Consider the following 25,385-nt stretch of genomic DNA (forward strand, 5'->3'; position numbering starts at 1 on the left):
ATGTAATTTGCGCAAAAGAACACAATTGCAAAGAAGAATTGAAATACCTGTGAATGTTTTAATATAACGATTCACATGCCATGTTTTGAATATAACACTCATTGCTTTCTAAGGCTGCTGAACCGTTCCGTCCTTTTTCTTTTCTTTGTATTCAACAAAAAGCACATGGTAGTTGTTACAAATCTCCCTGCCAAAAGCTTTGGCATTTACTAATGTGCATTGATGTAGCCAGAGCCAGTTTTTAAAGCAGGCTTGCATCAAATATCCAGCCTGTTGAGAGGACTAATATACCCCATACTGCTGCTCGGGGCGGATCACACGGGAGGCTGTTGGAAGCTGAACCTGTGTATTACCAACATTTGAGGCTATTCTTGATCATTTCTGACAACTGCTATTGATTTTGACAGTCAGACTGACCAGGATGTGTGTCTTATCAACATGGGTTTTACTACTTTGCCAGAGGGTGGATTTACGAGTTATTTAAAGTGAACCTGACTTTTTGAAATGAGACTCGAGTGTGTTTGATTTAATTTGTAGTGTCTCGTATAGGCAGCGGTCTGTTGCAATCCAGGACATACTGTGAAGGAAATCTGTGTGGTTATTTTATCAATTTCCCCTTTTTCTTTTTTTGTGCACTCGACAGCTCCTCTTGTAATTCAAGGTCAGTTGAAATGGTTTCTCAGGCATTTCATTCAGTTCTATTACAAGGTTTTCACATCAGGGGGGCTTGACTGTGACCCTGGAGAGTAATTGTGTGTGTGTGTGTGTGTGTGTGTGTGTGTGTGTGTGTGTGTGTGATGTGTGTGTGGTGTGTGTGTGTGTGTGGTGTGTGTGTGTGTGTGTGTGTGTGTGTGTGTGTGTGTGTGTGTGTGTGTTGGTGTGGGTGTGTGTGTGTGTGTGTGTGTGTGTGTGTGTGTGTGTGTGTGTGTGTGTGTGTTGTGTGTGTGTGTGTGTGTGTGGTGTGTGTGTGTGTGTGTGTGTGTGTGTGTGTGTGTGTGTGTGTGTGTGTGTGTGTGTGTGTGTGTGTGTGTGTGTGTGTGGTGTGTGTGTGGTGGTGTGTGTGTGTGTGTGTGTGTGTGGTGTGTGTTGTGGTGTGTGTGTGTGTGTGTGTGTGTGTGTGTGTGTGTGTGTGTGTGTGTGTGTGTGGGTGGCTGATATCAATGTCTTTGACATATGGGAGGGCTTCCAGTCCAATATTTAACCCTGCCCATGTCATGCTTTTCTGGTTGTTACCCTGCCGACCCGGAAACATGTCCGCTCCTCACAGAGGCTCCTCAGAGCAACGAGCCTCGCAACGTCCCGACCAATCAGAGCACACTGGGCTCACAGGAGCTCCAACAAGCCGTTTAGGACAGAGAGTGAACACACACAGACTTTACAGAGATGCTGTGAGAAACCAATGTGAGTTAGGAAAATTGCACAATATAAATCTATTCTAGTAGACCTCAACAATGGAAATATGATCAGTAGAAATGGCCAGGACACGGGACCTTTAAACAATGATTGTTATTTTTTTCATTGTGTCATTCTGACTTAGCACATTTTGCAGTCATTCACGGTGTCAGTGGACATGTGCTGGTGTTGTTTTTCACAGGAAGTGAGGTCACCATGAATGTTGTCTCCCACATGGCCGAATACGCTCCCAAGGGCGCGTTGCATGGCAACCATAACATGTCATTGTCAAGAGGATTTGTGTAATGTAATATCCAGAGGGGGCAGGGACACCAGGAAGAAGGGACAGCTCTTTGACACCATCTGTTGACTTACGAGCAGACACGACATGTATGGAATCGATTATAAAGATATAGGCGTTTCTTTTCAAATGGTTGACTTGTTGAACAAATTACAATGCTGTCTTAATATGAAAGCTTGCTGTTCCTAGCATGTTGTTCTTCAGGCTTACCTCCTCTCGAGTGCATCCATGTTTGCTAACAGTAGAAGATATAGGGTGGTGTGGGAATGAGTCGTATAGTTAGCATTTTAGCACTTCTCGTTCCCTCGTCTCAAAAGTCAATTTAAAAAAGAATTAGTTTTAGGTTCGATGCCTGAAATAAGGTCTGTCGTTAATTCAAGCTTTCGAGATTTTAATGTTTTGTTCTGCAACATAAAAAATGGGAACGTCTAGAGATTCAACATGTCTTGGATACAGCGAGTCCTTAGCGGTGCTAACGTGAAGTCATTCAAGCAAGCTGTAGTTTTCATAGCATTACGTTAGCTATTTACTTCTGGGGATTGCATTTGTATTAGAAAAGTAGTCATAACATAATGTGTACTTATCATTCTACCACACAGCTTATTCTCTGAGATATTACAAACTCCAATGGACACATTCCAACGATTTTAGTCTGGGTAGCCCTTACAATGCTAGCTTGAGGATCAGCCTGCACAAACATGTCCTCCCTGTACCACTCTGGTTAGCAAGGGAATGTTACTTCCCACTCGATATGCGTCTCTGATGTGATCTCATGTGAGAAAGCCCTACAGGGACACCCTTCTCACTAGAGACGTACCTGCTCATAACAGTCTGTCTAAACAGGCCCTTTGATTCGGTGTGTGTGTGGATCACAGAGCATGTTTGCCTTTGTGGGTTTGTTGTGTGTATGCAAACACATTGGCGAGTGAGAATGCTGTTGCTTTTCAACATGATAGCAGTGTCTTTTTTTTATTTATTCCCCCCCCTATTAATATCACACCATGCCCGAGATTCACCGCCTGTGGCTTCCAAGAGATAATACATGTAGAGGGATGGGAAGTGTGTGCATATGTATAGAGAGAATTCATGGTAAAGGTCACAGAAATAATATGTGACTGTGTGTGAAAGAGAGAGTTAGCGGATGAAGCTCTGGTGAAAAGTACAAGCTTGTGTAATCTGCTGCTTTCTGGGCTCCTGATACCATCCTGCAGTCTGTCGTGGTTCTAAAATGGTACATTAGGCCACGGTGAGAATTTCAGCACTTGCTGAAAGGGAAAATGTCCGCCAGATAGGATCGAAATTGGGCGGGGGCTTTAGCAAAGCAGAGAATTCCTTTCTCCTCCGCATGTTAATATGTGTAAGCATTTCCTACCACACTTCAGCCGGTCCCCTAGCTGCTGTGTGTGTGTGTCATGGTGGGGGTCAAACATTGCATGCCGACAGCTGTGCAGAGAGAAATTCTTAGAGGACATTGGCTGCTGCTGAAAACACGCATGTTTATGGACTGCAGTGCAGCAGATGCAAATCTACAAACTCGTGATTTACTCCATCTTATATACTGGTGCAAACCTGCAGGGGGCTTTGCAAGTGGAGTCTATAATGTTTTATTTTCTATAAAACCTGTAACTTACATTAGGGCTGCTCGATTCTGGCGAAAATCATAATCCCGATTATTTGGGTCAATAATTGATATCACGAAAACTTCCATTTATTGTAGGGATGCACGATACTGGTTTTTTGAAACCGATACGGATAACTTCCTGCTTCTCAAGACCGATACCGATAATAATATAATATATATATATATTAAATGTACCTGTAGTTGTTGCACACCTGGTGGTAAAAAAAGACGAGTAGTGAGCAAATGGCATGAGCATTACTACTATGAACAAAACAAAGCCAAGAACAGTTCTGACTCTTCAAAGTGACCATATTTATTTTCCCAAATAAAGTTCTTGCCTTTTTCAAAAGCCTCGTCGATAGGTAAAAGCCCCGGTGCCTTTGCAGCTGGCTTTGGATTCTCCGCCAGTTTAGTAGCGCAGGCGTCTTCGTACGCTTTGAACACACCATCGTAGCCATGGCGATGTTTCAGGCGACTGATCAGGTTGGAAGTATTATAGCTCGTTGCCTTTTTCCCTCCTCGTGGAACTTCTGCATTGCATTTGAATACAAATAGCAAGCGAACTATCTAACTCTGAAACTTTGAAATAGTCCCATACTACCGACGACATGTTTGTTTACTGTCCTGGCTTCACGGCCGCACACCATTTACGTCACAGCCAGGCGTGAGTTAGGGAGCGCTGGACCACTAATACCACAGTACTGGCAAAACGGGAGGAGCCGAGTGAAAAACAAGCACCCCTCATCCCAATCCACCCACACCGCAGTATCTTGTTTCTTTTTTTCACCCAAAAAATATATTGTATATTATCGGGGCTATTAATACTCTTATCGGGTTTATCGGGATGACGTCATAATTCCTAATATCGGGCCGATAATTATCGTGCACCACTAATTTATTGAAAAGAAAAATATGAACAGTATTTTTTTTAACAGTTGATTACCGTGAACTTTAAGGATAATTCAACTGAAAAACCAATTAAAAAAATAAATCGTTTTATTTCGATTATGTTGTTCTCAAAATCATTGAAAGCCAAAGCCCTAGCTTACATACTGCAAATGACTGTAGTTTGTGTCCTCAGTGTGAGGCCTCTTTTTAACGTCTGTATGCCACCCTCATCCAAGCAGTTAAATATATTGTTGCCTTATTTATTTGAAAACCTTTGAGAGGAATGCGGACACCATTTGTGATATAAACACTGGGGTCAAATATATCTGGAATGATAGATGTGAATTCGTCTCATTCAAGGGTCCAATGACTAAAAGACTGTCCATGTGTTCGGTGTTTTCCTTCCCGTTCATTTATGAATGATTTTTGTATGAATTAATTGTTATGATCTTCAGGAGGATGGAGAAACTGTCTGGGTTAGTGTGAATGGCCAACATATTTGTTCTTCATGTTCTTTAACTGCAAGACATTTAGTAGACAGGCTCTCATCCTAATGTCATTTTCTAAATATATAAATGGCTATAGTTATCTGTTGTCACACAATTACAGATTCTATGAAACATGTCACAGATTTAATAACTTTCAGACGATCAGCGGTAACATCACGGCTGCGTCATTAAGGCATTTGTCAGCACAAATGACTCCGATCGACAACAATGCCGTTCACTTGGCAGTGTGTGAGAACTCTGAGATGATGAAGGAGAAATGAAAACATGCTCAGTCTATTCATGCTGTGCTTTTCTCTCCCACAGGAAAATTGTCATCAAGATTGGGAAGAAGAAAAAACAAAAGCAGGCGTCGTCAGCGGAGTCAGACGATGACCCTCCCCCTCGACACTCTTCTAAGGATGACGACTCTGTAAGATCCAACACACGCACACACACACACGCACACACACACTGACATATAAACCTACAATACAAGCCACTATTAGTGTGAATGGGGCTGTGATGCTTGGGAATACTCGGAGTGTATTTCATCTCCATTTATCAAATTACAACATTAATCCTCACGGAGATTTTCATCTAGCTCCCCGCCTTATTTAGACGACTTGTTGATACATGTGGTGCACTGTCCTCCGCCTGACTGTTCACACTGTATGTATGGAGCTTAGAGGAAGGCTTCAAGGCTTTAGCTGGAGGATCAACTCAGTGGTTCATGTGGGGGTCAGGCAGTGGGTGGCGATCTCAAGTACCCATCCTTATTCATCTCGATGATGGAGATATCCCTAACAAGACATCATCTAGGTCAAACCTCCACCACGATGAACATGTTGCACAAACATTTCCCACCAGAATTTCTACATTTAGCAGAAAATACGTTTGCCGTTTTCTTTGATCGTTAACACCGGATGGTTTTGTTTCTCCTCCACCATTGTGTCGTCTGTAAACTGTCCATGATAAGTGAAATCTGACCCCTGCGCCTCTGTGCTTTGAATAGGTGTCTGCTGCACAACACTGAGTCACACCGTTAACACCGACTACCACGGCAGCACTCACCTGCACTTAACAGTTTTACATTCAAGAGGAAATTGTGTTGCAGCCAGTGAAATTGAAATCCTCGAGGAATTGAACGTGTGTTTGATAACGTAACAAAGAGAAATAATAATGACTTAGTTTTTATTTCAAATCCAGAGTAATGATTCTATTTTAACTAAAAGTTCAGCTCTGGAACATTAGAACATTGCTCACCTGAGGTTGAGATTATTATAAGGTACAAAACACAAGTGCTAAGGGGGAAGATGACAATACATCCTCACGAAATCATCTAAGCCTGTGCAAAATACTGAATCGATTTCCTCCTGCAGCTGTAGAGATGATATTCTAGTTGCTTTGGATAAAAGTGTCCGTTAAAGGGGCCTATTGGCATACATTATATCAGTATGTAGTGCCTCTACTTTAAAGAGTCCTCTCCTGCTGATGTTCAGGTGTATATCAGTATGTAGTGTCTCTACTTTAAAGAGTCCTCTCCTGCTGATGTTCAGGTTTATATCAGTATGTAGTGTCTCTACTTTAAAGAGTCCTCTCCTGCTGATGCTCAGGTGTATATCAGTATGTAGTGTCTCTACTTTAAAGAGTCCTCTCCTGCTGATGCTCAGGTGTATATCAGTATGTAGTGTCTCTACTTTAAAGAGTCCTCTCCTGCTGATGTTCAGGTGTATATCAGTATGTAGTGCCTCCACTTTAAAGAGTCCTCTCCTGCTGATGTTCAGGTGTATATCAGTATGTAGTGTCTCTACTTTAAAGAGTCCTCTCCTGCTGATGTTCAGGTGTATATCAGTATGTAGTGTCTCTACTTTAAAGAGTCCTCTCCTGCTGATGTTCAGGTGTATATCAGTATGTAGTGTCTCTACTTTAAAGAGTCCTCTCCGGCTGATGTTCAGGTGTATATCAGTATGTAGTGTCTCTACTTTAAAGAGTCCTCTCCTGCTGATGTTCAGGTGTATATCAGTATGTAGTTTCTCTACTTTAAAGAGTCCTCTCCTGCTGATGTTCAGGTGTATATCAGCATGTAGCATCTCTACTTTAAAGAGTCCTCTCCTGCTGATGTTCAGGTGTATATCAGTATGTAGCGTCTCTACTTTAAAGAGTCCTCTCCTGCTGATGTTCAGGTGTATATCAGCATGTAGTGTCTCTACTTTAAAGAGTCCTCTCCTGCTGATGTTCAGGTGCATATCAGTATGTAGTGTCTCTACTTTAAAGAGTCCTCTCCTGCTGATGTTCAGGTGTATATCAGTATGTAGTGTCTCTACTTTAAAGAGTCCTCTCCTGCTGATGTTCAGGTGTATATCAGTATGTAGTGCCTCTACTTTAAAGAGTCCTCTCCTGCTGATGTTCAGGTGTATATCAGTATGTAGTGTCTCTACTTTAAAGAGTCCTCTCCTGCTGATGTTCAGGTGTATATCAGTATGTAGTGTCTCTACTTTAAAGAGTCCTCTCCTGCTGATGTTCAGGTGTATATCAGTATGTACTACGTAGTGTCTCTACTTTAAAGAGTCCTCTCCTGCTGATGTTCAGGTGTATATCAGTATGTAGTGTCTCTACTTTAAAGAGTCCTATCCTGCTGATGTTCAGGTGTATATCAGTATGTAGTGTCTCTACTTTAAAGAGTCCTCTCCTGCTGATGTTCAGGTGTATGTCAGTATGTAGTGTCTCTACTTTAAAGAGTCCTCTCCTGCTGATGTTCAGGTGTATGTCAGTATGTAGTGTCTCTACTTTAAAGAGTCCTCTCCTGATGATGTTCAGGTGTATATCAGTATGTAGTGTCTCTACTTTAAAGAGTCCTCTCCTGCTGATGTTCAGGTGTATATCAGTATGTAGTGTCTCTACTTTAAAGAGTCCTCTCCTGCTGATGTTCAGGTGTATATCAGTATGTAGTGTCTCTACTTTAAAGAGTCCTCTCCTGCTGATGTTCAGGTTCATATCAGTATGTAGTGTCTCTACTTTAAAGAGTCCTCTCCTGGTAATGTTCAGGTGTATATCAGTATGTAGTGTCTCTACTTTAAAGAGTCCTCTCCTGCTGATGTTCAGGTTCATATCAGTATGTAGTGTCTCTACTTTAAAGAGTCCTCTCCTGCTGATGTTCAGGTTCATATCAGTATGTAGTGTCTCTACTTTAAAGAGTCCTCTCCTGCTGATGTTCAGGTGTATATCAGTATGTAGTGTCTCTACTTTAAAGAGTCCTCTCCTGCTGATGTTCAGGTGTATGTCAGTATGTAGTGTCTCTACTTTAAAGAGTCCTCTCCTGCTGATGTTCAGGTGTATATCAGTATGTAGTGTCTCTACTTTAAAGAGTCCTCTCCTGCTGATGTTCAGGTGTATGTCAGTATGTAGTGTCTCTACTTTAAAGAGTCCTCTCCTGCTGATGTTCAGGTGTATATCAGTATGTAGTGTCTCTACTTTATAGAGTCCTCTCCTGCTGATGTTCAGGTGTATATCAGTATGTAGTGTCTCTACTTTTAAAGAGTCCTCTCCTGCTGATGTTCAGGTGTATATCAGTATGTAGTGTCTCTACTTTAAAGAGTCCTCTCCTGCTGATGTTCAGGTGTATATCAGTATGTAGTGTCTCTACTTTAAAGAGTCCTCTCCTGCTGATGTTCAGGTGTATATCAGTATGTAGTGTCTCTACTTTAAAGAGTCCTCTCCTGCTGATGTTCAGGTGTATATCAGTATGTAGTGTCTCTACTTTAAAGAGTCCTCTCCTGCTGATGTTCAGGTGTATATCAGTATGTAGTGTCTCTCCTGGGACATGTCTCCAAGCTTTAATGTTCAAAAAGTTCTTTATTCTTCTCATACTGCCTGTGCTGCAGCACCTCTTTTCACCCTCTGTCTGAAACCAGAGCCCAGTCTGCTCTGATTGGTTAGCTGGCCGGCTCTGTTGTGATTGGTTAACCGCCTAGAGACGTCCCGCCCCTTTTCCTATCACGTACATACAATGTGTTGGAGCGCAAGCCAAAAGAAACGCAAGTGTTGCATAATGATGTCACTATGTTGTTAAAGTTAACAAAGGCGTCCAATGGATGTATTATCTTTTCAATTTACACACGGCATCTATTGCACGTCTGTCCGTCCTGGGAGAGGGATCTCTCCTCTGCTGCTCTCCCTGAGGTTTCTCCCATGTTTCCTTTAAACTGTGGGTTTTCTCCGGAAGTGTTTCCTTGTACGATGTGAGGGTCTAAGGACAGAGGGTCTAAGGACAGAGGGTCTAAGGACAGAGGGTCTAAGGACAGAGGGTCTAAGGACAGAGGGTGGCGTATTGTCATACTGATATTCAAGTCCACTGAGACAAATGTAACATGTGTGATATTGGGCTATAGAAATAAACATTGATTGATTGATTGATTGATTGATTGATGGAGGTGTTTCAGGTAGGGGGGGGGTGGGTGTCAGAGAGAAACTCTGTGGAATTGTAGCCGTTGCAGACCATTGACGTGCACCAAAACCTATATAACACACTATAGGAAAAGAAAAGAAAAAAATAGCATAGTATGGCACCTTTTTAAGTGAAGTATAATAACTACCATGGCCATTTTCTATTTGATGTGATTTATAATTGAAGTGCCACTTGTGAGTTTATTGTATTCTAAAGCAATCGTCATTTGCCCACTGCCTCATTACCAATGATGATCCTCTATTTTAAGAGTGACATGTGGATGACTAGTGTCTCCCTTCTTCGCCTCATCACCTCTCTCCCTCCTCCTTGCCTCCCATCCGGACTTTTGCCTATGCCATAATGATGCTGGTTAAGTGGGGCCCCTGGCTTTAATTAAAACACTCAGTTGATGACTCATTTAGGAGGATCCTGTGGAAGGACTCAAAGCAGCATGACTGACGGATAGAAAGAAAGCATGGCCACCTCACGGGTGTTTGTGGTGGCAGGTCTCACTTCCTGGTTTCTGGTCAGCTTGGGTTTGGGGATGTGAGGGTTTATTCTCCATGGGGATATTATACTTCACGCCTAATTAACTTTGGCTCAGTGGCATTTATTCCTAATGAACTACATATTATCATTAGGAGCGGTCGATGCAGAATACAGAAGCCCACGCTTATGATAATTACAAAGGCCTGACAGGAAGGAATAGCAAGAAGCTGGAATTTTGTTGAGCTCTGTGTGGGAGGTCACTCGGCATAATGCTTTGCTGAATGTATTCCTTGGTTGAGACATTTAACAAGGTTATTTATGGGTTACTTTTTTCATGAACTTCAGGAGGACGGAAAACCCATGTTTTCAATAAGAGTTAGTGTAATGCAATCAGTGATAATGGAGTACATGTTGTAGCCAGGATACTATCCGTCATTTTATAAATACATAAATAGTTGGCTCGACTTTGTATAAGCTATCAAATATGACACATACAGTCAGAGATTGAATAACTTAAAGTACATTAGTAAATGTTGGATCAATAGTAACCACACGGTCTGGACATTGTTGCTCTTACTTTGATTTACACGAGAGGAAAATGGGAAACGACAAAACCGTTTTGTTTAGCTGCGCAAGAAGTAGTTTGATACTCACAACTGTGATTATTAAAAAGGGAAGATTTATGACCGTGGTTGTTATAGTGGTAACACAGGGAAATGTATGCTTTTTCTCATATACACGAAGACCGTCCTCGATAAAACGCATGCTAATGGAGGAATGTATTGTTTATGACAAATGTGATTGCAAAATGCATAAGTGAAACCTTTTAAAATTGACAAATAAATGCCTACATTACTGTACATGACTTGTTAGATGCTTTTATCCAAAGCGACTTACATACTCAATACTGTGGGCAATCCCCACAGGAGCACTTTGGGGTGAAGTGTCTCAGGGACACAACGACATGCTGACTGCAGTGGGGTTTGAACCACGCACAACGCACTAACCCACTGCGCCACGCGCCTCCCTCCCCTATATGTTTGCGTTAGGGTCAATTGGCACGAGTGTATGGTACAATTTGATCATAAGCAATGTTCGCATATGCTGAGACTACAGCTGAACAATTAATAGAAGTTTAATTTATTAAACAATATTTAGTTAAAGGCTAAATATGTTAAAATACATCAGTCTGAATAATTTGCAATCAATGATTTGTTCCTAATCCAACTTGCCTGGTTGATCCATTTAACACATTGTCAGGTTTTAAAAAGCGTTTCCTGTATTTTTCCGTGTTGAAATCGATTTATGAATTCATCCAGATACGTAGAATATCTTTTGTAAATGTCATTTTTCCACCTTGTTGTGCTTTTCCAGAAGAGGAGATCAAATCGGCAGGTGAAGAGAAAGAAGTACTCTGAAGAGCTGGAGGCCCGGCTGTCAGATGACGAGGTCAAGGTTATTGGGAAAGCCAAGAAAACGAGCTCTGGAGGCTCCAAGCAGCCGGCTGTGCAGCTCTTTGTGGTGAGCAGCTCTGCCTTCACTGCCTAGAAGCTGAGAAGAAGAGAATGAATGACTTGTATATCTAGACACCATCACAAAAACACTGTAGTGTAGGCCGAACTTACAATTATATAAAATAAGTGTTTTTTGGCTTACATAAAGAGACGTTTTCTGTGTGGCACATGCATATTTAAAAATAACTTATTTTACTATCGGCCCTTTTTAATAGTGTTTTATTTGTCAGACAGTTTATAGATATTTTATCTTCACGGTCAACTGTATATTTTCTAATGCTGTTTTATTTCTATTTTGAGATGTGTATTTTTTAGAATTGTATTTCTATTCTTTTCATTTCTATGTGCAATGCTTTGTTTTTTATGCTGCTACGACACAAACCTTTCCCAAATTGGGATCAACAGAGTACATCTTATCTTATCTTATATACCGAAAAGCAAGAACACATATCTTGAAAGTACAGCACGACATTACAGTGCAGCACAGCCTGTCCTTTTTGCACATGGTGACGTACAAACCAGGACCCCTGCAGTCACCCGGCGTAGTCAGTGCCCATTTTTAGTTACTTAGATTTAACAGCAGCTAAATCAGGATGGGATTTGTGTGACTACAGCTCTCAGTAAAAATATTTGTCTACAAATATGTGGTCTTAAAGTTGCACCCTGGCTTCAGTCGTTTGAATCATTCATACTTTGTTAGTTTCTCTGCACAGGTAGATGCAGTTCTTAAAGGTGGGGTAGGTAATTCACTTCAGAAACACTTGTTATATTCCATGGAATGCTCTTAACATCCCGATAGCAATGAATAAATGAAATGCTTTGACAATAAATACATTAAAAAAAGTCATCTGTGGAAGCCGTGGTACTGTAAAAAGCACGACCAATCATCTGAGCCGGCCCGGCTAAAGTAACTGGATGGCCTACCTGCCTGTCAGCCTTCCATCTGTGCACAAACTTATCTCGTGCCCTCATTGGTCATGTGCGCGTTCGTGTGTGTTGGAGGAGGGGCTCTGTGAGGAAGTGGCAGATTTTCTCCGGGTTGTGTATTTTCAAATTCTAGCGCACTCGAGCTGGTTTCTCCATTCTTACCTACCTGTACGCTGATTCCCCTTAAGTCAGTTTTATTAAGATGTGTCCTGAGGATTATGCAAATGTGTGCCGTGGAAGAATATGAAGTCATACTTGCAATTTTCTGTTTGCTGTCTTTTCAGGAGAACCCCAGTGAAGAGGACGCTGCAGTTGTTGACAAAATCATGTCTTCTCGTATCGTGAAGAAGGAGGTATGAAAGGCTGCGGTTTCTTTTCCTGCTTTTACTAATTGTTACTGTCCATCTCTGCACAATCACGATGAATAGTTGTTATTGAAATATTACTTATTACCTTATTTTACGTAGCATTTTTAACATGTGTACTACTTTGGTCCTTAATGACATACCTTTATTTTTCAAAATGGCATAATAAAACCGCTATTAGCCAAGTAAAATATTTCATTTGAAGTTTGTTTGTAATTCTAAGATGTTCATTTGAATCTCTTTCAGGTTTCTCCAGGAGTGGTGGTCGAAGACGAGGAGTATTTTGTAAAATACAAAAACTAGTAAGTTCATTCACAGTAAGCTTTACTTAACAGTTTATTAATTACACCAGGAGACATAGCAGACAGATTCAAAATAATATTGTGTAATTATTTCTGTATATGTAATTATCCCACTTTAAGCAAGTGTGTGTGATCTGTTTTATATATAGCATGTTGCACTTATAACAGAAACTCTTAAACTATATTTAGATAATACATGAAGCTGATATCTGAGGGCTTTGCAAACGTGTGTGTGTGTGTGTGTGTGTGTGTGTGTGTGTGTGTGTGTGTACTATACTTGTGGGGACCTACATCTGTTTACACAGTCACGTGTGGGGACTCGCCTCCCTTATGGGGACAAATTGGAGGTCCCCTTAAGGGGCATCATTAATTTTAGGGTGAAGACTTGGTAAGGGTAAGGTTAAGGGTTAGGCATGTGTGGTTATGGTTAAGGTTAGGATAAGTCTCCAGGACATTGGGGGATTGTCCACAGTATTGAGTATGTAAGTCGCTTTGGATAACAGCGTCTAACAAGTGACATGTAATAATGTGTGTGTGTGTGTGTGTGTCTCAGCTCCTACCTACACTGTGAGTGGGCCACAGAGCAGCAGCTGGAGAAGGACAAGAGGATTCCGCAGAAGATCAAACGTTTCAAGCTGAAGCAAGCACAGAGGGCACTCTTCTTCGCAGACGTAAGGATGAGTGTCTGTGTACACATTTCTTTATGAGCGCATTCACAATGTTATGAGCACGTGTGTTTCCACAACTGGTTGTCAGAGGAAATGTGTGTGCTTAGTGTATATGAATGTTCTGTGTGTGCGGATGTTTGATTCACTTGGAGTCTGTGTGGGCGGGCATATATCACAATCAATTTGCCTGCTCGGTTGATACAGTAGTGATACTTATCTCACTGCCAGAAGGTGAGTGGGCATCTCCATTGATTCTCTCTCGTTCTTTCTCTCTGCGTCTTCAGAGGGAAGAGGACCCCTTTAACCCGGACTATATAGAGGTAGACCGAGTGCTGGATGTGTCGTATTGTGAGGACAAAGACACAGGAGAGGTACAGCGAATCCTTTTTCTTAATGGTTAATTATATCCATGAGTAGCACTTTAGTGTTTATTTGTATCTACGTGCCTTTTACCCGTTTTCAGCTTTCTTGTTTCTTTCAGTAAACGCTCCACTCTAGCGATGTCTTTGTACAGTCTCACTCGGGCCCAAGGCCATGCTATTGGGCTCCCTCGCAGCCTTTGTTAATATCATCAAAGCAGAGCGTGGCCTCGCTCTAGTCTTTTGCAGCGCTAACTCCTCTGTGCCTGCTGCAGGAGGTGGTGTACTACCTGGTGAAGTGGAGCTCTCTGGCTTATGAAGACAGCACCTGGGAGCTGAAGGACGACGTGGAACAGGGCAAGATAGAAGAGTTTGAGCAGCTGCAGGCAGTGAAGCCAGACTCTCGCAGGACGGTAAGTCATGACCGTCCACATCGGAATCCCTTCATTAGTCCCACAGAGGGGACATGTGCGTAGTTACAGGAAAAAGAGCCACAGACAGCTTAATGTTGTTACATATGTGACATGCATTTAAAAAAAGTACTAAGTTATGATATAATAACAAATAAAAAATACAAAGTTACATAATAAAAAAAAAATACACATCCTGTAACAGTTCTACGGATTTAGCAGCCAGGTATATATTATTTATTAACGGCATCTATATATATATTGCACATATTGCACATAGGTGGTTGGTATTTAACAGCAGCAAGCTACACAATTTACAAAACACACACCTTGTAACAGTTCTAAGGATTTAGCAGCCAGGTATATATTACACGGTTGTTAACGGCATTTACATATTGCACATAGTTCGTTGGTATTTAGCAGCAAGGGGTGATATAGTCTGTGTTGTGGTGTGTGTGAGCGGGGGGTCAACTAGGGGCTGTGCTGGTTGTATAGTCTGACCGCTGCAGGAAGGAAAGACATCGCCCACTTATCAATGTTTCCATGTCCCTCTATCACTCCATACTGTATCTTAAAGTTGTTTAATTGTGTAGCTGGGTTAGAAGTGCTAAGTCGTTAGCATCCCCCTTCTTTTTATTTAAGCAAGGCAAGTTTATTTATAAAGCACCTTTTGAACAGAAGGCAATTCAAAGTGCTTTACAACAATGAAAGACATTTAAATGGATAAAAGACATTTGTTTAAGATACAGATTTCTTATAGTGGAATCTTTTGAGAATGTGTTGAAGAGCCACCAAACGTACTGAAGTGTTCAATTAAAAGGCATCATTAGCAACACATGTGAGGGGGGAGAAAGTCACTTTAAGACGAGTGAACGATGTTTCTGTTTTATCAGAAGTTAATTATCGCTAACATTTAAGTTAATCATGTTTTCAATTGTAACCTTGTTTTTACCGCTGTATGTATGTATTGTAAGGTCACCAGACTTCACACATATCTGTCATGTAAAATGTTCTATCTTCAATATTGAACGTTTTTCCTTTTACATTTGTCTTTACGACGTATTAATGTTGCTACTGGTTTCTACTTCACTACTGTTCGCTTACTTTTTTATATGGATACAACATGCACGTGTACTTATGGATTTTATTTGATTTACGTGGGCTTGCCTCTTTATGTAATAGGCGAGTCTACTCATCTTTAATTAGCAGTCTTTCCGCACCCTAACTCTACATTTACAGGGTGTCCGCGGGGTCATAAAAAGTAGTACAAGTTGATAAATCAATTTAATTCACAAAATGAAGGCTATTAAAAAGTATTAAACGGCATTTTCCAAGGTATTACATGTTGTAGCTTGTGTTCAATAAGTCTATAAATTGTCCAAAGAGGTTGTATTCTACATTCTGCCTGAATGTAATCATTGCGTAGGTATGTAGTGTGATTCTGTGTAGTTTATTTATGGCACCCGGTTGGATTGGATTTTTCTGACAAATATTGCGATTCGATTTGCGATATTTGTTTTTAAGCGACCCAACGGAAGTTCATTGTAAAATGCGGCCATATCTCCGGCTAGGAAGGTCGCATCAACGTGCTCCCGTCTCTAGCGCCCCGCAGCCCGAGCTACGAGTGAAAGAACTAAACTTACATGAAACTTCCGTTGGGTTGCTTTAAAGTCAAGCTTCAGTTAAAGAGTCTCCCTGTGATAGAAACATGTGATGGAGCATTACTAACCTGACTCAGATGTTTCACCAAACCATCTAAAGCTCCATTGGAAGCCATTTGGAAAAGTATTTCAAAAGCACTTGCCAGGTGATTGGATCAATCTGTCTATCACCTTCTATCATGGGCCCCTTCTGATTGGTTAACAATGGCTGGTACATGTGGAGCACAGCACTTCTGATTGGTTAACAATGGCTGGTACATGTGGAGCACAGCACTTCTGATTGGTGTGGACGACTGACGCACAAGAAGAACAAAAAAATAATAATATGTAAAAAAAATAAATGTAAAAACTAAATATAAAGTATTTATTTTTTCAAATCGCGATTTCGATTTAAAATCGATTGATCGTTCAGCCCTAGCACGAAGGCCCGTTTACGCCGGTTATTAAACAACATCGTTATGGGGAAATGCAAGTCTGCGTCCAAATGGTTGGAAGATAAGGAGGAAGGACGATCAATACTGTATATAGTCAATGTGAGGTAAAGTGTGTCGCCAAGGTAACCGGGTAGAACTCCAAGTGGCGATGAGGTCTTAAAATGTATGGAAAGGGTCTTAAAAAAGGCCTTAAAAGGTACAACCACCCCCCCCCCCCCCCCCCCCCCCAACACTGATTTCTGTTTTTCCCTACTTGCTTGACCTCTGAAAGCAGCACTCTGGCTTAATGTACTTGAACCGTGGAGTTAATTTCCAAACTATTTTTAACTCCATGTAAAATGTGTCACGTAGGAGCGTCCCCCGGCCAATCTGTGGAAGAAGAGGGATCAGTCGAGGGAATACAGGAATGGCAACGGCCTCAGGGACTACCAGCTAGAGGGGGTCAACTGGCTCCTCTTCAACTGGTACAACAGGTCAGTTTGAAATATTCTAACTACAACCTGTTCACAGACTTCAAGCAAATGCCTTGGCCCTGGGGCATCGGTAACATTGCATAAGTACGCTAGCTCCGGTAGCTTCAGCACACTTCTCCAAAAAGGGACAAATATTACATCTAATATAAATATCTCGCACTTCAAACCGAATGGCATCTCTGAACAAGCTGTGTTTGCATTTCAGTAATCCCATTCTAATGGAAAACGACTGTGTATTGATCAAAGTGAATGATTGATGAATAATGAATCACTTCTCCTGTTGGACCACGCTGCGATTCGACTGTATTCACATGTGGTTAGCCTGCGAGGCGAGTGAGATTTCCTGATTTCCAGGTGCTGCAACAAATACTTTTCCTTCGCCCACAATGGCAGAACGAAGCGCTGCACGGTACATCTGGAGAGTGTGGTGTCAGTGTGCTCGCATTAACCCAGGGAGATGATTCTGTGTGAGCATGCTGGAGTTTCTCTGTGCCTACGCAGAGAGATTCATCAAACTTACAGAGCTGCTTAAGAGGCCAGTGGGAATATCTGCACGTTGCAATTAGCATCAAGACATAATACCCCCACCCACTGGACAGCTGAATAAATGGTCTTCTGGAGTACACCACGCAGCAGAGGCAGGCGCATTATGTTGAATCTCATCTCGTTGGTCTGTTATTACTGCTGATGAGGTCTTTTGTACCGTGTTTATAAGTATCATGGGATGTTTCCTCCTCTCGTAGTTTCCCCCCTTCTGGAGCCCAGCACACGTGCATCTTCTTTACTTTGAACGTGCCACAGAGATGCCGTCAGTGAACACACGCTACGTTGTTTATGAAACATTACACCTCACACAGCAATGTGGTGAGAGTTTCAACACCCTTTCCCCGACACATGTTGAACACGCAGGGGATACAACAGCATTTTCTCACAGGTGGCGTTGACGTGTTAATGGTTTACACTCTCGCTTTTCTCTTATGTTTGTATTCTACTCCACTTCAATCAGGCGAGACACGTTTTCTTTTGATGTAACTATGTATTGCCGGGAATACACAGATGCATGTGTTTGGCGATTAGACCTCGTTGTGCTGGAATATTATTCGGGAGGGGAAAACCGAACCCTGGGGTCTAGACACGAGTGGTGGAGGAGGCATGAAGGGATTGATGGAGGTCGGTCTGAAAAGTAGTGGTTTGAGCTTGACCCTGGATTTGGAAGAAAGGAAGGTGGAGGAGGGGGGCTGCGTTGAGTCACCTGAAAGGACGACTGTGAGGAATGCACAATGATAGGCATGTGGGAATAGAGGCGAAGCGATAGAGAGGCGAAGTCCCGCCCATCTACTTCCGCCCCATGGGACCTTATTTCGGAAAAATCATGTATTGAAGTCAATGGAGAGAAAGATTATCTCTCGATCCCGTTTGAATTGTGCCACGAATTACACATATGATGTTTGTCGATCTTAAAGAGTAATTTCCATGTCAAAAAAGTCACAGTTTGTCGTAAAACTGTTGAAAAATAAGACTATGAATAATAGGCAACTAGAAAGACTACAAATCCCAGAGTCGCGTACATTAACGTTACACATTACACTCGTGTTACTCACCGAAACCTTGTAAAGCCGGTCCTGCATGCTGGCTCTTAGGAACCGACTAACTCCCCTTGTGTGTGTGTACAGCTCTCAACACGCCCAGACTTGTAGTGATTTTCACCTCTTTTAATACTTTCCGCCTCGTTCTGAAAGAAAGAAGTGAAATGTGCCAACGTGACGGCCGTCTTGGTGTGTGGTGTGAGATGGGAGATGTAGTTCATTGAGTGGTTTCACACAAAAATAAGTGTTACTTCACAGTTTTACGACACATTTAAATTTTTTTGACTTGCAAAATTATCTTTAAAATGGACAAACATCATATGTGTAATTCATGGCACAATTCAAACGGGATCGAAAGATAATCTTTCTCTCCATTGACTTCAATACATGATTTTTCCTAAATAAGGTCCCATGGAGGTCCCCCGGAAAGGGAGGGACTTCGCCTCTCTGTAGGTTTAGCAGGGGAGTGACGCCCCGATCACTGATTGAGGAGAGAGTAGTAAGCTGGGAACATGTGATTGAATGACTAAAGACGGTCTTGCTGGTTGAACTTGCACTAAGCTTCATATCTTTCCCCGTCAGACGGAACTGCATCCTGGCCGACGAGATGGGCCTGGGAAAGACCATCCAGTCCATCACATTCCTGGAGGAGATCTGCCGTGTGGGCATTAAAGGGCCATTCCTCATCATCGCTCCGCTCTCCACCATCGCTAACTGGGAGCGCGAGTTTCGTACTTGGACCTATCTCAACGTCATCGTTTACCACGGGAGCATGGTCAGCAGGCAGATGCTGCAGCAGTACGAGATGTATTTCAGGGACGCACAGGTAAACGGACGGATGTTTTTGCAGTGTATTATTACAGTCTTGTGCTCGTACAAGTTCACTAAGCCTGAATACTCGTATTACATATTAACTGTCTGGAAAATACCAAATAAAATCATTGGTTGCATTTAAGGGGGCCTATCATGCTCATTGTCAGGTTTATACTGGTGTGTCTCTACTGGGACATGTCTCCATGCTTTAATGTTCAACAAGTCATACTGCTTGTGCTGCAGCGTTTATTTTCAGCGCTAGCCAATAGAAGTGCTGCGTAGTGATGTCACTATGGCCCATAAGTACACAGGAGACCAATGGAGGCACTTCAGGCAGGGGAGGAGGAGGAGGAGTGTGTGGGAGAGAAATCCCCTCTGGAAGGAAAGTGAGATTGTAGCGTTTGCATTGACACAGAAATCACGACACACTACAGGAAAGGGAAAACCCCAAAAGCCTAATGGGTAGTACGGCACTGCATCAAAAACACACGAGACAGTTGCTCCAATGCAGACAGTAAATTACATGCAATCCATATTAATGTCAACCGTGTAAAAGTGTAAGGGGCCGACATTGAAAGAAAGTCATAATCTGTGATACTGATTCCTTGAGAATGTAATTTATTTCATTTTTTATAAAATGCAAACCTTTTCTAAACGTTAAATACATCTTAGATTTTCAAACTATTTCCATTGTGTGTTTTAGGCACGAACACTGCTTTCCTTCAAAGTGTTGTGTGTGTGTGTGTGTTCTGGCTCCACATGAGTGGCTTTGGCCTTAAGGGAGCCTTCCCAACACAAATAGAATTGTTAAGAGTGATGTGTCTTTTTATTTTGCCCTGACATCCCTCTCCTTTTGAAAGACGGACGAGGAAAAGGCAACATCACTGTGCTTACCTTCAGACTGGAAAGCAGTGATTCACCTCGATTAAAAATAATCACAGTGCCTTTTTAGAAAACAGCAGCTGCACTGTGTCAGCAGCATGACGTCCTGAGAGCAATCTAATGATGTGTTTGGAAACAGGAGGCCTGAATAAAACAAAAGGAGACGGATATTGAAAAGCCGGGTGGAACGTAATTACCGTATGTAACACGAAACCACACTCTGTAACTAATGCAGCAACCCCACTTACCACGATGTTTCCAGGCAAATATCACCTGTAGGAGGAAGGAGGGAGGCAGCTGGAGGATAGTGACAATGTTGCAGAAATAACATAAATATCTTATTTGAGACATTGTTAAAGGTTCGGTAGGTCGGCAGGATTTGGGAACAATAACTAGGTGTCGTTATTTCGACTGACCTTGTGATATGATTCATGATAGTTTCCACGCTATTCAAAAATATATTTAATGATCCGGGTGTGATATTTATTCACAGGGTCTGTACTCAACAATGGTTTTTATTAAGATGTGTTATACTTGCAGGGACGTCTCTACAGCATCACAGATCCTCATTCAAAATCATATTTGCGTATATATTTTTTCCTTCCCTACCAAATATTGCACAAACTGCGATTTGGAAATGTTCAATATGGCCATTTCAAAAGGACGTGGAGCTTTAATCTAGTTTCACATTTTAGATAATTCAATGTAGCCAATGATATATTGCGTTTTAAGAGAGTAGGAGAACATTTTCCTAATTAAGCGGTACTAACGAAGCGTAAAACGGTGTTAAAGAAAGGGCACGTTCCCGACAGTGAGGGGGCTGCTAGGTAGTTAGTGAGCCTTGGGCAGAGGCTTTCTGTGGTTGGCAGGCCATGTGATGTGTCGCAACAGGCAGCGCGAGGCTCTTAGTTTTCAGACGAGCCGTGGTAGGGAAGGAAGCAAAAGAGAGCAGGAGACAGCGCAGCCGCCACCAGGCCGTCTCCCGGCAGCCGTGATGTCACCGCAGCCCCGAGGGGAGCTCTCAGCGGCGCTCAGGCGTATCGCGGAGAGAGGCGGCTCTACAGCAGGCTGTGGGAGGGCCTTATTGGATAACTGAGTATCCCTCGAGGACTGTTGTCAAGGCAATCGTTACAAATGGAGAGGCGCGGTGAAGAAAAGCCTCCCCAGAAGGACAAACAAATAAACAAACGGCAAAAAGACTCACAAGCAGGTGTGCCCTCGTGTTAGATTGGAGATAGCTTCACAATCAAGAGGTGTGTAGAGTAAAGTAAGCCATGAGTTTGCTGTCAACAGCACGAGGCTGCAAATTAGTGGGTTAGCGGTTACATGCTCATTATATTCTCTCTGAAATCAGCTTTTTTAATGACATTCTGCATCATTCAAATGTATAATACTATGAAGCAAATTAAACGTGCTTTAACACACTTCCACTTGTACGACATAAGGATGCTTTGTCAACCAATTTGACACATTTTCCTGCATCCCTGTAAAGGGCCGTGTGCTGCGAGGGGCCTACAAGTTCCAGGCGGTGATCACCACGTTCGAGATGATCCTGGGAGGCTGTCCCATTCTCAACGCCATAGACTGGCGCTGTGTTATCATCGACGAAGCCCACCGCCTCAAGAACAAGAACTGCAAGCTGCTCGAGGGCTTCAAGCTCATGAACCTGGTACAGAACACACACATTTAGAAGTGTGATATGTGTGCATTGTTAAAGCTCTCGTTTAAAAACTAATACCACCTATGTTGACTCAAGACTTTGTATCAAGTTCTCTAAAGTATAATGTGTCTAATTATCAAATGTTACATTCTCATTTTGTGTGTCTTGTTCTCTTTCAGGAGCACAAAGCCCTGCTGACCGGTACTCCTCTCCAGAACACTGTGGAAGAACTTTTCAGCCTGCTCCACTTCCTGGAGCCGGCACGCTTCCCCTCAGAAGTCCCTTTCATGCAGGAGTTTGGAGACCTGAAGACGGAAGAGCAGGTGAGCCCACAGATACATGAAGAATACGTCAATATGCAAATATTCCGTAAGTCAGAAATCCACATGTCAATGAATCAGTTCAGATGTGGTCTGGGCTTCTGGTGCCATTTGTAGTCCTCAACAAGGAAACCCCACTGTTTGTGTTGTTGTTGTTTGAAAACAGACACATTATTGTCTGTTGGAGCCCCCCCCACTAAACACGGCTTCAAAGACCCTATTGGTGCAGATGGAACCACCACATCAACCAACTAGGCCACAGGGACATGTTGGATAACTGTTACAAAACAAATGGGCGATTGAGCTACTGATTATTGGACTGCGTGTTGACACAAGATAAAAGCGTTTTACCTTTTACTTTTACACTTGGCATTTCATTTGTAGGCCGAATCCCCAAAGAGATGCTCGAGGAAAGCATTCAATCATGTTTGAAGTGTTGTGCTCTTGCTGAAAGTAAACACTTTTGGAACAGCTAGTACTCAACAGGCGAGGATAAATAGAAGCTCTTTGTACCGGTGGAAATGTGAAAGCGTTGCTGGTGAGGGTATCTTTCCTAAAAACAGTGTTAGTCAAGGGCCCGTGTGTGTACTACAAAAAGAGGGAAGCTGGCCCACTCATCGGGGTCGAGTAGTTACGAAGCTGTGGTGTTCTGCTGTGAGCACAAACTCGTGATTAGAAACCAAAATAAAATCACTGGTTTTAAAACATATGAATATAAAAGTAAGACATTGTAATACAGCATAACTCTACAGCTATAGATACATAAAATACAGAATATGACATAACAAGTGGTGCTAGCTTACATAGCCTATGTGTTTTGATGTTTCTAACATCTGCACACATCAGTCATTTAACACGTATTTCCATATGTGAAGTCTGATTATGCATTATGACCACATTTTGAAGACAATTATTAAAAAACAACAAATGTAGTCTTAACTAGGGAATGGAAAAGTCACTGGAACATGTTCTGTAATGACATGTATGACACTGGTGTTCATATCTTCCATCAGATACAGAATAATAATATTTACAACAATAGATTTAATTTGTATAGCGCCTTACATACATGATGAACAAACAAAGGAAAGGGGCAAATAATAAGTAGGAGAGGAAGCAGGGGGACTGTGACTGTAGGGGTCAAAGGCCATGGTGAACAGGTGACTTGAAGATGTCCAGGGAAGCAGCATTGCAGGACATGATATAACTCTCCTCCTCGTGGGGCCCTCAGGTCCAGAAGCTGCAGGCCATCCTGAAGCCCATGATGCTGCGCCGGCTGAAGGAGGACGTGGAGAAGAAGCTGGCTCCGAAAGAGGAAACCATCATCGAGGTGGAGCTCACCAACATTCAGAAGAAATACTACCGCGCTATCCTGGAGAAGAACTTCACCTTCCTGGCTAAAGGAGCCGGCCAGGCCAATATGCCCAACCTGGTGAACACCATGATGGAGCTGAGAAAGTGCTGCAACCACCCCTACCTCATCAAAGGTAGGAGGACGTTGAATATAGGTTCATTACGCTCAAATGTACAATTGTGATCTTGGCAGGCAAAGCAGCAGAAGGTCTGTTATTACTCGGTTTCCTGTTTAGTCTTCAGGAGGTGTGTTTAGCTTACTTTTAAGTTCAGCGTACTATCATTTGATTCCACAACCAGACAAAAAGAAACATATGGTCATTTCAACATATTTTGGATTTTGAGCATATGCACTGGATCTGTCGTGTTTTTGTGTTCTTTCCTGCTATCACAATTTAACTTATACATCAGGGCAGGGGTTCCCAACCTTTTTTCCCAATTAAAGTTTAAAAGTCTCAAAAATGCTACAACTACTGTCACAAACTGGATGAATGTGAAGTAAGTTGTTAAAGGAGGATGAAAGCGTAATTAAGGAGCACTAGATGGAGTGACTTTGATGGTTATTGGACTCAGGATTAGTTTATTTGGATTCCCGCTGTATGAAGAAATGAAAGGACGGCGCAAGTGGAAACAATTCACAAAGGGATTCAACTGTTTAAAACACATGCTCAAAGTAAGCCGATGTGTTTGTGTGGATTCAAAAGTCGTAAATAATCTACAAAATGGAGGAGACCGATGTGATCGGAGCAACTGTGACAAATACTGAAACCGGCATGGACAATGACTATGTATTAAAAATGCTCTTATCCGGACAAGCCCGGTTTGGACACTTTACGGGCAGAAGAAACATTTCTATTCAAGAAAGAATTATAAATGTCTGTCTTGTTATGCCTTTAATACTAACTTGAATTTTTATTAAAATTAATTAGTAAATTATTTGTTATATTGTATTGTAATGTAGAGACAAGGCTTTTAGTGACAATCATGTATTGCCTTACAATTATATGTAAAAAAAGTAAAAATAAAAAAAGTCTAAATATGATATTTGGCCTCAAATCATCTGAGGCCTGGCGCCCCCCCTGCGATCTTTGGCGCCCCCCCAGGTTGGGAACCACTGCATTAGGGTCATCTCTGGTTAGGGTTCTGGTTCATATTCATGAAATGTTACTTTATATGTTGCACAAGCATCTAAAATGTGATATTTAGAAATACTCTTTCCCTTTTTTGTACTCTCAAAAAAGGGAAAGCGCTGAAGTTAAATCTTGTTAAAAAAGCAATAAATCCAAACTATTGCTGACGTCCCCGTGTCTTTGCTTCTTCAGGGGCAGAAGAGAAGATCATGGAGGACTTCAGGGAGGTGTACAGCCCCAATGCCTTCGACTTCCACCTGCAGGCGATGGTACAGTCTGCCGGGAAGCTGGTCCTCATCGACAAACTGCTGCCCAAGATGAAGGCCGGGGGCCACAGGGTGCTCATCTTCTCTCAGATGGTGCGCTGCCTGGACATCTTGGAAGACTACCTCATTCAGAGAAGGTACGGGGAACCGATGATGATGGGTTTTTTCATATACAGTATGGTTCAGATTTAAAAATTACTACACACGTCTGAAAAAGTGCATTTTTGTAATCTCTTTTAGGGCTGTGCAATTAATCGTATTTTAATCTCGATTTTGGCTTGCAACGATTACGAAAACAACGCAATCGAAACAAAACGATTATTATTTTTACATTTTTTTTAAAGTGGTTTTTCAGTTGAATTATACCTAAAGTTCAGGGTGATCAACTGTTCAAAACATATTGTTCAAAACAATTTTTTCAATAAATGGATGTTTTTAAAGTAAATGGATAATCGTTTTTAATAATCGTGATATCAATTATTGACCCAAATAATCGTGATTATGATTTTTGCCATAATCGCACAGCCCTAATCTCTTTAAGACGATTCCAAGGTATTTAGAAAAATATCATGCATTGAGGTTAAGAAAAATCAGCCATAACAAGTTAGCAATAGCCATTTAGCTTATATTTAATCAAAC

At 41.9% G+C, this 25,385-nt stretch overlaps 1 protein-coding gene across 7 annotated transcripts in view; it reads left to right on the top strand.

Annotated features, from left to right (window-relative positions):
* The window catches only part of chd9 (chromodomain helicase DNA binding protein 9), an 83,343-nt gene that overhangs the window by 33,550 nt on the left and 24,408 nt on the right, over window positions 1-25,385 (top strand). For all 7 annotated transcript variants that reach the window (XM_034077158.2, XM_034077167.2, XM_034077175.2 and 4 more), the window contains 13 exons: window positions 5,015-5,120; window positions 10,998-11,144; window positions 12,349-12,417; window positions 12,676-12,731; window positions 13,285-13,402; window positions 13,684-13,770; window positions 14,034-14,171; window positions 16,615-16,736; window positions 18,905-19,148; window positions 21,510-21,686; window positions 21,857-22,000; window positions 23,229-23,484; window positions 24,673-24,883. In XM_034077158.2, the coding sequence (XP_033933049.1) occupies window positions 5,015-5,120; window positions 10,998-11,144; window positions 12,349-12,417; window positions 12,676-12,731; window positions 13,285-13,402; window positions 13,684-13,770; window positions 14,034-14,171; window positions 16,615-16,736; window positions 18,905-19,148; window positions 21,510-21,686; window positions 21,857-22,000; window positions 23,229-23,484; window positions 24,673-24,883 (1,875 nt within the window). The remainder of the gene's footprint in view (window positions 1-5,014; window positions 5,121-10,997; window positions 11,145-12,348; window positions 12,418-12,675; window positions 12,732-13,284; window positions 13,403-13,683; window positions 13,771-14,033; window positions 14,172-16,614; window positions 16,737-18,904; window positions 19,149-21,509; window positions 21,687-21,856; window positions 22,001-23,228; window positions 23,485-24,672; window positions 24,884-25,385) is intronic.

This window comes from Pseudochaenichthys georgianus, chromosome 3 (genome assembly GCF_902827115.2).
Source record: "Pseudochaenichthys georgianus chromosome 3, fPseGeo1.2, whole genome shotgun sequence".
Taxonomy (NCBI): Eukaryota; Metazoa; Chordata; class Actinopteri; order Perciformes; family Channichthyidae; genus Pseudochaenichthys; species Pseudochaenichthys georgianus.